The following is a 13,365-nucleotide window of genomic DNA, read 5'->3' on the forward strand; positions in this document are numbered from 1 at the left end:
GACAAATACAGCATAAAACTTCCAACAACTTTAGAGCTGTAGCTAAAATGATTTTGTGGGAATGGGCGTTGTGGTGCAGTGAGTTAAACCACCACGTGGGAAGCCTGCAAGCCATAGGAGAGTGCCTGGGTTTGAGTCTGGCCTCTGCTTTCAATCCAGCTTTCTCCTGCTGTGTACCCCAGGAGGCATCAGATAATGGCTCAGCTACATGGGTCCCCGCCATCAGATGGAGTCTCTGCCTCCTGGCTTGGGCCTGGCCCAGTCCCAGTTCCAGTCCCAGTTTTTGCAGACATTTGTGGAGTGAACAAGTAAATGGAAGGTTGGTCTCTCTCTCTCTCTTTCTCTCTCTCTCTCCCTTCCTCCCTCCCTGTTTTTATCTCTTTTGCTCTTTCAAATAAAAATAGTAAATAAACATTTTTTAAAATTCTGTATTCAAACTTCCATTTTTTTTTAATTTGAAAGTCAGAGACACACACACACACACACACACATACACACACACAGAGGGATCTTCCATCTACTAGTTCACTCCCCAAATGCATACAACAGGCAGGACAAACTAAGGAACCTGGAAGTCAATTTGAGTCTCTTATGTGGGTAGCAGTGATCCAAATACTCAAGCCATCCTCTGCTGTATCCCAGGAATCCATCAGGAAGATGGATCAAAAGCATAGGAGCTAGAAATCAAACCAGGCCCTCCAACATGGGATGTGGATGTCCCAGACAGCATCTTAACACTTGCATCAACTGCCCACCCCAGAACCATTCTTTGTAGTGTATGCTTTAATACAATTCCAGTAACACACACACACACAGACACACACACACCCCTCAAATAAAAACAAAACCTAGACATTGTGCTTTGTACTCCCCAAAATAATCCCCCAACTTTCCTGCCATAAGACAGAAGAGATCTTTCTCCACCCTTCACAAAGGTCAGCTGCCCTTTGAGAAAATGCACCCAGCTGTTGGAAAACTTGGTCTTGACTTGTCAAGATGAGGGTGAGAGGCTGCGTGGAGGGTAACAGCCAATCTGCCAGGGAGTGGATGGAAAGTTAACAGGGCAAGACGGAAGAGGCTGTCTCTCCAAGGACGACATCCCATTCCTCTTTGTAATGAATGTTGAGGCGTCAGGGCAGATGGAGACAAGGATGGTATAGTCACATTCTGTGTAGATTGCTCTGTCTTCGCTTATCCTCTCAGTACATTAACACCTGCTGAGCTTTGTCCATCACAGGCTGTCTGGGCCCTGTCCCAGCTGCCACCTCTGCTGGGGAGCCCTCTCACCTCTCAGCCACGTCCGTTCCTCCATTCCCCAACTTGTGCTTGTCATTTTGGCTTCTAATCGCATGCCTCTCACAGTCCGAGTCCATCCAGTCTGGATTGGATCCTTTTGGTTGTTCTGAAAGCTCTTTGTCTCACCCAAATTGGAAGATTAGCTCATCCTGTGGTAATAACCCCTTTCTACCTCTGTCTCCTCCATTAACTTCTCAGCTGAAGATGGGGGCCCAGCTTCGTCTCCCCAGTCTCTGCTCTCAATATTCATGGAAGCTAAACTGTTACTTGAACAAACGAATGCTTCCTTCTACAGAAGAGGGAACTAGGAGTACATTGAAGTGAAAGGCATGGTCTTTTGCTCTTGCTGCTGTGGGACTGGGCCTTTACTATTTCCATACCCTGAGTCACAGCATCACACTGTGTAAAGTGGTGGTAATAAGATACCTGATTCACAGGCACTATGGTTTAAATGGATCCTCTCCAAAATTCAGGTGTTGCTAATGTGGTGGCATTCAGAGGAGGGGACTTTAAGAGGTGATTAGGTCATGAGGGCTCTTCTCTCATGATGACATTAGGTGCCCTTATAGATGGGTCATAGGTGGGAAAAGTTCTCTCCCTCTTGCCCTTCTCCCCTTCACCATGTATTGACCCAGTGAGAATTTCCTCTTCAGATAACACTGCTTTAATCTTGGCTTTCTCAGCCTCCAGAACTGTGAGAAGTGAGTTTTTGTTATTTTCTTTTAAGGATTTATTTACTTGAAAGGCAGAGTTACAGAGAGAGGGATAGAGAGGGAGAGATAAAGTGCACTTCCAACCACTGTTTCACTGCTCAAATGGCCACAATAGCTGGGACTGGACCAGGCCAAAGCCAGAAGGCTGGAACCCCACCAATCTCCCATGTGTGTGGCAGGGGCTCAAGTGCCTGGGCCATCTTCTGCTGCTTTCCTAGGTGCATTAGCAAGGAGCAGGATAGGAAGTGGAGCAGCCGGGACTCAAACTGGTGCCCATATGGGATGCTTGCATTGCAGGCAGAAGCCTAATCTGCTGCATCCCAATGCTAGTCCCAATTTCAGTGTTTTGTAAATTGCCTAGTCTCAGATATGCCATCTGAGCAGCACAAAATGGATGAAGGCAATGGGGGAACTTTGAGAATTTAGTTAGATTTGCCACATTAAAAATATGCAGCACTGAATTGCCACGTTCACTCTGCACTCGGAGATGGATATCGGTGATAATAAAAATGGTAGTAGTCATTAACAGCTATGATAGTTACTGTTATGATCATCAATGGTTGTAACTTTTCTTTCTGTGGTCAAGGATTTCCACCTGGTCAGGTAAGAACGAGAGACAGAGTCAGCTGCCTGTTCCTCATGCCACAAGTCGAGAGTCCACCCAAGATGCCTGGGCCCTCTGGCCATCTGATTATGCACAAGGGAGCATCCAAGATTCAAGCACAATCACACTGCCTCAGGACTTAGGACAGACTTGCCTAGAAACAGTGTCCTCTGCCTCCAGGCTGATTACTCCCTTCTGTATGTAGGAGTTCCAGTGCCAAGGTGCATCAAGTCCCTGATGCCCCACTGTAGGATGTCATGGGCTCCCTGCACCCCATACTGCTCTCTGTGGCTTTTATTTCAGTCCATGTGCCAGGAACGGGGCAGGGGGTCCAGGGGGAGGCAGGAAGAGATAGTCTACCATGCTAAGAACTAAGACTCGAAGAAGTAGCAGGAGCACAGGAGCTTCCATGGCATAACACAGTGTGGTGATTCTTCTCCAAGGCCCGGGTGTCCTGGTCTAATTCTCCTCCTGAAAAACAAGTCTAGGGAGATCTCACCCAGAGAGTCTGCAAGGCCCGAGTAGTCCCCATGGAAAAGCTGACTGAGGCAAAGGTACTGCCTTCCTTAGAGAGCACTGCTTGCCTGCGTGGAGCAGATCATGGTCAGGCTAGAATGCAGTAGAGGTCTTTCCTCGTGGTCTTACAGGACCCAACTCACTCCTGACTCACTTACTTCACTGTTTGGACATGAACATGCCACGTCATTGGCTACCTTCCAAGAGATTTGTCAGACCGTTTGCACACATGATCATATTATTATTTTCTATGCATATTTTTCATCATTGATCTACTTTTAAATAGGACCCAATAAGCATTTATCAAATATCTCATGTCACATTCTTTATTAAAAATGCTGAACTATGGGTCTTTTTGCTTTATACTTGTTTAAGTCGTCAGTGCAACATTAAGCCCTTGACTGTAATGTAACTTAAAAATGTTTTCTCAAAAACTAAAAAAGAGACAGAGAGTGAGAGAGAGCGAGCGCGAGAGAGAAGTAGAGAAAGAGGGCCAGTGTTGCGGCACAGTGGGTTAACGCCCTGGCCTAAAGCGCTGGCATCCCATATCGAGTCGGTTCTAGTCCTGGCCGCTCCTCTTCTGAAGCAGCTCTCTGCTATGGCCTGGGATAGCAGTGGAGGATGGTCCAAGTCCTTGGGCCCCTGCACCCACATCAGAGACCCAGAGGAAGCTCCTGGCTCCTGGCTTCGAATCAGCACAGCTCCAGTCATTGCAGCCATCTGGGGAGTGAACCAGCAGATGGAAGACCTCTCTCTCTGTCTCTACCTCTCTCTGTAACTCTGTCTTTCAAATAAAAAAAAAAAAAAAGAAAGAAAGAGAAGCAGAGAAAGAAAAAGAATTAATGAATGAATGAAAGGAAAGGAGAGGGAGGGGCAATATAAGAATATAATGATATTCTTATAATTATATCTTTTGTTTTGTTTTTAAAATTGTGTCTTTGTATCTTTGAACTACAACTGAATCTGTTCTTTTCGTATGAATACCACATTCGAGCTGGCATTGTAGTATAACAGGTTAAACTGATGCCCGTGACGCAAGCATCCCATGTGGGCACAGCTTTGTGTCCTGGCTGCTCCACTTTCAATCCACCCTGCTAATGCACCTGAGAAAGCAGCAGAAGATCATCCAAGTACATGGGTTCTGCCGCCCACAGGGGAAATCTAGAAGAAACTCCTGGCTCATGGCTTCAGCCTGGCCCAGCCCTGGCCACTGTGGCCACTTGGAGAGGGAACCAGAGGATGGAAGATCTCTCTGTTTCTCCCTCTCTCTATAGCTCTGCCTTTCAAATAAGTAAATCTTTTTTTTAAAAAAATCATGTGAACCTGAAAAAAAGTATCGGATGGTGAAAGTGTCCTGAAATTAGTGATGATGGATACCAACTCTTTGTACTAAAACCCACTAAATTGTAACTTTAAATATGTTAATTGTGTGGTATTTAAATGAAATTTCAGCTTACAAAAAGAAAAAAAACAAAATGTGAATTCACTGTTTAAAAAAAGTTTTGTATCTGTTATCTCATTGAATCTGAAATACTAGGAAATAGTTGTTATAATTCCCATTTTAGAGGTTAGAAAAGTGAGGCTTAACAAAGGTAAGAAGCTTGTCAAAGAATGTAGTCATTAAGCAGGGAGAGGAAAAAACTTCCATTAATAATTGCCTCTAGGGGCCGGTGCTGTGGCGCAAGTTAATCTGCCTGTGTAGCCAGCATCCCATATAGGCATTGGTTCTTTTTTTTTTTTTTTTTTTTTTTTTTTTTTTTTTTTTGACAGGCAGAGTGGATAGTGAGAGAGAGAGACAGAGAGAAAGGTCTTCCCTTGCCGTTGGTTCACCCGCCAATGGCCGCCGCGGCCAGCACGCTGTGGCCGGCACACCGTGCTGATCCGAAGGCAGGAGCCAGGTACATATCCTGGTCTCCCATAGGGTGCAGGGCCCAAGCACTTGGGCCATCCTCCACTGCACTCCCTGGCCACAGCAGAGAGCTGGCCTAGAAGAGGGGCAACCGGGACAGAATCCGGCGCCCCGACCGGGACTAGAACCCGGTGTGCCGGCGCCGCAAGGCGGAGGATTAGCCTAGTGAGCCGCGGCGCCGGCCTGGGCATTGGTTCTAATCCTGGCTGCTCCTCTTCCAATCTAGTTCTCTGCTGTGGCCTGGGAGAGAAGTAGAAGATGGCCCAAGTCCTTGGGCCCCTGCACCCTTGTGGAAGACCAGGAAGAAATACCTGGCTCCTGGCTTCGGATAGGTGCAGCTCTGGCCGTTGCAGCCATTTGAGGAGTCAACCAACAGAAGGAAGACCTTTCTCTCTGTCTCTCCCTCTCACTGTCTGTAACTCTGCCTCTCAAATAAATAAATAAAATCTTTAAAAAAATAATTACTTCTAGCTTTCAAGCTTTTATAAAGGCAGCAAGAGTCTCCTAATTATTTTTATAATAATATATGTGGCGAAGTATGTAAACAGGCATGCAACAAGCCACAAGTACATTTACATGTATATAATTCACATGTTACAGATTCTCATCAACTTATGTCCTAGTAAATCTCTTTTGCCCCTGCTTAGCAACTCAAGAAAGTACACAGTACTACCTATGGCTAGCTCAGGACTACCTCAAAATTCAAAATTTGAAATATGGCTTCTACTATACATATTACTTGTGTACCACTGCAGAGCTGAAAACTTGTTAGGGAAGGCATTTGGCAAAGCAATTAAGCACTGGTTGGGAAGCACAGGTCCCATATTGGAGGGTCTGACTCCACTCCTAATTCCAGCTTGCTTCCTGCTAAGCGTACCTGGGGAGGCAGGAAGTGATGGGACAGATAGTTGGGTCCCTGCTACTCACATGGGAGACCTACATTAAGTTCCTGGCTCCCAGTTTTAGCCTGGGTCAGTCTCAAATGTTGTGGGCGTTTGGAGAGTGAACTGGCAGACTGGAGACATCATAAATCAGGACAATCTCTCCATAAAATGTGGACATAATCTTGGGAAAATGCAAAAATTAAGACAATGTCTAGGAACTTTGTGAGAAAAGATTTTACACAGTGAAGGGGAGTACTTGCACGTACAACACAGAATGTAATTCCAAGGATTGGGCGAGGGGAGCCTGCTTTCCCAACAGGAAGCAGCGTAGCACATGGATTTAGAATCAGAAGTTTGGTTTCCAGTCTTGGCTTTGAATTATTGTGGGAAAGTTATCAAATCTCCTATGGATGTGTTACTTTGTAAAATGAATGTTTAAGCTAGGTCAGGTGATGAAGTTTTTATCGGTCTGTGATAAAATGAGAAAAAATAAGGATAATAGACTTATTCATGTAGTTAAACTATTTTATAAGTCTTTTAAAATAGCTTGCTTTTATGAGCAACAACAGGGATCACCCTTCCCCCAAACATACACATTTTGATCAGTTTTACATGGCAAAATTCAAGAGTGCTTTCTATAATGGAACCTGAAAATTCTAAGTGTTGTTCTCTAAATCCAAATGACGGGGAACCATTACAATAGGTAATCATCGATGTCCTTTACTGCTCAAAAATTCTATGCTCTTCTTGAATCAGAGGGAATATTTAACTAACTCTACACTAGGAAGGAAGAAGAAAAAAAATCTTGTATCCTTGTATTTTTCTTCTGGCTTCCTATGTCCCCATATGTATTCTGACCAAATGCTCTATCTATTCTACTGACATGAGGGCTTAGTTAAATGAATGGGAAACGATGAGTTAAAAAAGTCAAGCAAGTTTTACTGAGCAATGTGCAGAACTGGAAGATGCTAATATCTATTACAATTCTCCTAAAAATGACAAAGCATCAAAGATTCCCCAAGCTGTGAACAGAAAGTAGCGGCTTTCCCCCTCCTCACCCATTGCAGGACAGTGCACTTATTCCTAGAACACAGCTTGAGAAAGGTGACATTAACTAAAAGAAACTTCCTCCAAAGCTTTCTCATAATAGATAAAAGCATACCATTAAAAACAAGGAGACTAATTATTGCAATTTGATGAGTTTTTTAAAATTGCCAAGCCTATGGATATTTTTAAAAATTTATAGAAGCAACTTAGAAGAAAACACTTCAGAGTACATAGTATAAAGTGACAAAAGTTTGGACATTTTTGACAACTATGTGATCTTTTTTCTTTAGCACTACAAATAAAGAAAAACTGTATCAAGAGATTTGTACTCAGTGATTGTGACATGATAATCAGAGCACTTGGAATTTGCAGAAGTTGGTAGTAATAGATTTATGACTATCGTGCCTACTCAGCGAATACAAAGTAAATAAAACTGTCTATAAGAGAGGAGGCTGAGAAAACCCCCAGACTACTCTCTAATGGTATGTGGTTGTTGAATATTTCATTAGTAGGAACAATTAATTCTACACACTTGTGGCTCAAAATAAATTTATTTAAACCTCTTTTTTACTATGATCAAGTAGCAAAGTTCTTGATGGAAGGAAAAAGAGCTAATGATGTTTGGGTTTCTTTTTCTTTACATGCTTATTGGATCCGAATAGAGGAGAAAGTTTACTTGTCCCCCTCTCCCCCTTTTTTTTTTTTTGCTTCTCACATCATCATGTGAAATATTAACGGCCAAACCCTTCAGCCTTCGCATTCTGGATTCAAGTTTCACTTTCCTGAGGGAAGAACAGTTTTGACTTGGGACAAGATGATCCTGGAGCAAACTATCCCCAGAGAGGAGGTAGGCACGATCTTGCGGAGATTCTGCCACTAACAACCCTTCCTTCTGACTCCGTGCACACCAGGATTTTGACAAGCCTGTGGCTCTGCATTCCCTCCGATATTTTCCATCATAACTGTACGGTAAATTCCAGCCTGTTTTTCATAATCCTGCTGACTACAGCAGTCTGCTGCCATAAAAAGCCTTTGCAGACCTCGAGTTGGCTTAGAAAAATGCCTTTGCACAGGCACAAAAGTACATGCAACACCGATGTCCAAAGCCAGGAGAGAAGCAAGAGCCTCTTGTTTTGGTGCTCGTGGGCTCAAAGGGCTGCGTTTAGGATCTAAATTTAGAAATTGTAATTTTCTTCTGGTGACATTTGTAAACAAAATACCAACACTAAAGCAAGAGCAATGTAGCAGCAAAAGGGGGAGTGTCCAGCAGATCAAACCATCTTCCAAACTCCGCTGGAGAGAGTGTCCCTGAATTTTCACACGACCTTACTCTGCTCTCACCTGCCTACACGCCCTCAGCCTCCTGGTTAGCAGGGATGTTCGAGGTCCACCTCAAAGATTCAAGATGTAAGAATTAGCTTCTTTTAAACCTTAAGCTAGTATTAGGTTACTCTCTGGAGAAAGGGATAAAAACACCATAAAACTCCTTTTAACAGATCACAATACCCATTTCCCTAATATGATTCAATATACAAACTCAGTAGTTTGTTATTATATCATTCAAGCGCCTGTGAACATCTGCTTAACTTCATAAGAAGTTGAATTTCAATTTTGCAATAAAAAGCTGCAATGGAAAAGTAAGTAACAGAGGGGGCAAAAGCAAACGTTTAAGCAACTTCTTCACACATTTGAACTCTGACTTTCTGCACAATAATTCTATTTCCCCCAAATGGTAAAGCAGATCACATTTAGTATGAACATTCAGAAACGAGCATCTCTTACAGTTATTTTTAAGACATAAAATATCAGAGCTACTTGCCTTTTGGCAATTTCTGTGCATTTCCCAGGGCTAGTGCAATACTCCCACAGAGAAGCAGACACCCCAAGCTGGAGAGCATGTTGCATTTGCCACCTCGCACAGGGAGTGATGCTGGTGGGTGCCTCACAACCCTGGAGCTGCATTTAAGTGGACTGTCTCCCAGTGACAGAGGCGGGCGGCTGCACTTAGCTGTGCTGTGGGCTTACTCACAGGGGGTGGAGACAAGATGACATCACACCCTTTCCCACACACACCGAAAAAAAGCACAACAGCAAAAACATATCATCACATTTCCCTCCATGAAGTTGTAACTCCGTCTTTTCTCTCCTCTCTGAGATAGCAAAATAGAAATTATGACCAATTTATATTTGTGAAAGAAAAAGTAGTTAGGCAACTTTGAAACATTCCATGAACTATTTTTAAAAAATTCAGAAAAGAAATGCTTAAAAACCACTGGGACATGAAAACTATGAAATAGAGCCCTATTAGGAAGGAAACTGTTTTTAATTAGCCAGTAAATCAAGCCAATTCTTCTTTTAAATGGGAACAAATTCATAAAAATACATTTTGAACTATTTTGAAGTTCCAATGTTAGGAGAAATACTTGAGAGTAAGTGCTTAGCTATGCAGCTGTACGTTATATATAGTACATGTATATGTATATAAATATACATATAATGTATATTAGTGTATAAATATACCTATAATGTATATATATTTATATACACACACAAATACATATATCTATAGGTATGGATGTGGAGACAGAGCAAACACTATTATTAACTGATCCCTGGCTTTGGACTAGAGTCTATAATAATGTCCTTGTTCTCATTGCAGCATTTTAATTCTCACAGTGGCTGTGCAGGAGGCTTATTGTTATCCCATTTTACTGGTGAGAAAAACTGAGGCTCAGAGAAGTTGAGTGTCCTTACCAAGGGTGTCAATGTGAATGGCTAGTAAACTGGATGGGCTTTGGAATGCAACTCACTGGGTTTAAATTTGGATACCACTTAGTGGTGAGATACTTACACTGACCTAGACAGCTTCTATAGGATAAAACATTTGGTTTCTCAAGACAGCCTGTGAGTTGGCAGACAGGCACTGTCCTCATCCCCAGTCCCCAGGTGGAGAAACTGGGCAGGAGTAGACAGAGGTGAAGCAAAAGCCAGAGGTCACGGGGCTGGCACTGTATACAGACCAATTAGCCTCGGTACTTCCACTCTTAATTACCAAACGATAAATTCTAAAGGAGGGATGGCAGTGCCAATTTCATAGACATGCTAGCAGAGTTCTTAGGAAGGGCTTGTCACAGGGCCTGGCACCGCTAACAGCAACAGTAATAACAGTGAGGACAATGGTAACAACCCCATAACGAGGAGAATTATGATTTTAAGATGGGTGCATTTGCCTCTCAAGTCCATGGTTGTGTCCCCTCCCTGCAACGCAGGCCTCTAATAGAGGCACATCATAGAAACAGCTGGGTAGTAAAGAGCTTTAAAAACTGTCTGAAGAGTTACATTGACTCTTTGAAAATAGTTTATTTTGTGGGACTGCTGTTGCTGAACCAAAAACAGTAGGAGGGGAGTGAAATAACAGCAGTGAAAGGAAATTCTAGGTAGAAAACTTAGCAAAAGAAAAAAGAAAACTCGAAGAGACAGCTCCATCTTCCAAATAAAGCATGAGGCGGTACATTGTTAAAGTCATTTAGAGCTGGCCCGGTCTAAGCTCTCAGCACAGGAATGCGCTGGCACTGGCTACGGAAGGGACTGGGTTATTTAACGGGTCTTTTTCATCTCTGATTTTTTACTTGAACAGGCAGCCCTCTCAAACCCAAGTTCAGACATCCGTTCTCCAACAGGACCTGTTGGTTCTGCTCCTAGATACCACTGGCATCGCATTAAGCCACGAGGCCACTGTGTTAGCAGGGAATAGCAGATTATAGCTGAAATACTAACAAGAAGGTTGGTTCTTCAAAACAGTGTGAGTGGTTGGTGCAAGAGTTTGGTAGTGGAATTAAGGGTTATCCTATCCTAGGGTGGTCGGCAAAGTATCATCCACCTTAGCACACATTATGTGCAGTTGGGAACTGATGGCAGAACCAGAAAATAAAGGCCAACATCAAGAAAGTGACCCTATCAGAGACAAGACTTTACCTCCTCAACCAGTGAGAAATTCTCTGTCATGTTGGATCCCCAGCCTGCACAGGAGGGTTATGAGTACTCCAGCAGAATCGACATGCTTGACTGTGTAGAAGAGAACCTCAGGGTCCTGGACCTGCAATCACTCAGGTTTTCTAGATGTTTTCAGGGAAGTCCTGACCTGTGGCCATGAGTGCATTGGAGCTGATGATTGTTACTTAACTTGTGCAACCCTATTCAGTCTCTCCGTCTGGGGGACACTGTATTTGTTTGGTAATACTGATATATTGCACCCAAGATCCATGTCAGATAAAATATTTGTGAAAAAAGCTTGTTGAGGGAACATTTAGGAGGAACTGCATGAAAAACAGAATATTTGTGTTTATCTTTTTTGTGAAGGCAGGGACCATGCCTTCTTTTTTTTGTTACTTTCCCCATACCTACCTATAATAATGGAATAAGTAGATCATGCATAATTGTCAATTTAAACACAATCAAGCTATTTCTCCAAATAGTCTAAAGGTTAGTTCTGGATTTAGCCAGAGGATGCTTAGATGAGACCTAGAAATGTGGTTGGGGAACAGTTCTCCAAGGATCGCTATCTCTGCATATCTTCTGAGCAGATGTACTGAGTGCCTGTGCCACAGACTTTACTTTTCTCAAAAAAGATTTATCCTGTATTTTACTTGAAAGGGAGAGATAAAGAGAGAGAGGGAAGAGACAGAGAGAGATCAATGTTCCATCCACGGTTCACTCCCCAAATGACCGCAATTGCCTAGGCTGAGCCAGGACCCAGGAGTTTCTTCTGGGTGTCCCACGTGGGTGCAGGGACTCAAGCACTTGGCCCATTTTCTGCTGATTTCCCAGGCATATTAGCAGGGAGCTGGATTGAAAGTGGAGCAGCTGGGTCTCAAACTGACACTCATATGGGTGGCTTAACCTGCTATGCCACAACGCTGACTCCAGCATATCTTTTCAAGAATATTTGTATAGTAGTTTGTTTGCTGTTCCATATGGTAACGATGATGCTTTCCTCAGTGTGGAGGGGAATGCGTGGTCATTTCTCTTCATGAAATATTCAAATTCCCTAACACTGGTATTCCTTTCCTGTAATGCAACCACGGCAAGTATCAGAATCACCTCTAGATGTCTGTGCTGCCCTGTGGGAATTGTGACTCCTATGGGCCAAAACCAATATACAGGCTACTGCTACTATGATGAGTAATAACTTTTTATCTTTGACCCAGGAGTCTTGCATCTCCTGCCAGAGTCCATGAACTGTGGAGTGAAATCTCGTACTTACAGTTTATGACAATAGTACCGACCCACTATACAACATTAGATCATACTAAATATGGGGCATTTGATATAAGACACACATTGACATGCACTGTAAAAATCAGACATAACACCCCCTATTGGGCATAGTCAGAGTGTTGATAGATATTGCTTATTAAATCATATAGTATCTTCTTTATTAAAACCCTGGAGAAAACCCCTGAGGGTTCTTATCAAAAAAAGTCGTAATGTTTTCTTCTGCGCAACTGCATATATTTGGTAGCACGGTAACCATGTTTCTGTCTCTGTACTATTAGAAAACTAGAGCCAGTGGATTCCCCACCCATAATAAGTGCATAGGTTTTTGTGATATGCCTTTTTTTACATCATTACATTCATAACCACACTTATTTCTTGCTTATTTTTACTTGGAATCTTAATTTAAGTGAACTTGTAAGTTGCTTTGTTTCTAAAACAAAGTGAGATAAACTCTATGAACAGTAGTTGTGTCAAATACATGTGTCAAAATGTGTGAAGTTGGAGTCTGGATCCCTGTTCTCTGTTTTCCTCTTCTACACAGCAGCAGACTGTGATGGAATTTTGGTGCACTGATTGTATAGTATTCTTTCTTTATGCCCATTTCCTTTGGAAAAGCAAGTGAAATTCATGAGATTGAGGACATTTACAACACTGCTCTAAATGTCTCATGTTTTCCAGTCATTTCATGTTTGGATTTTTAAATATTCAACATTAATTCCATTTTTACAAGTGAGACATCCATTAAAACTCATAAATCTTCCAAACTGTCTATTAAACTCTGTGCAGTTATTTTACCTTTCTGCTCATCTTGAGCCTCTTGTAGGTAAGTTACTACCCCAGAAGATTTTTAAAGGCTTATATATCCACAATTAATAATATACAAAGGTATGCTGCAGTTTTCTAGGGTATGTTAATAAAAATAATTTCAATATGAGTCATTTGAAATGGGAAATCCAGTGATCCATTTTCCAGCCAAATATTGTTTCTGTAATTACAGCACTCTGTGAGCCATGATCCAATTGGGCAAGTATCCTGCTCCAAAGGGGGTATAGTTGGCCAGAGCTTTAAGTTCTCTTCCACAATGCTTTTTATAGCAGAGGGAAATGCTCCCCCTTAAAT

At 42.5% G+C, this 13,365-nt stretch overlaps 1 protein-coding gene across 31 annotated transcripts in view; it reads right to left on the reverse strand.

Moving 5' to 3' along the window:
* The window catches only part of ABI3BP (ABI family member 3 binding protein), a 285,033-nt gene extending 276,056 nt beyond the window's left edge, over positions 1-8,977 (reverse strand). For 20 of the 31 annotated variants that reach the window (XM_051819135.2, XM_051819134.2, XM_008267027.4 and 17 more), the window contains exon 1: positions 8,789-8,974. In XM_051819135.2, coding sequence (XP_051675095.2) covers positions 8,789-8,867 — 79 coding nt within the window. In that variant the 5' untranslated portion in view covers positions 8,868-8,974. Of the gene's footprint in view, positions 1-8,788 lie in introns of all 31 variants that reach the window. The other 11 variants (XM_070071998.1, XM_070072003.1, XM_008267032.4 and 8 more) reach the window with 2 other exon arrangements.
* Positions 8,978-13,365: the final 4,388 nt, after the last annotated feature.

This window comes from Oryctolagus cuniculus, chromosome 4, assembly GCF_964237555.1.
Source record: "Oryctolagus cuniculus chromosome 4, mOryCun1.1, whole genome shotgun sequence".
Lineage (NCBI taxonomy): Eukaryota > Metazoa > Chordata > Mammalia > Lagomorpha > Leporidae > Oryctolagus > Oryctolagus cuniculus.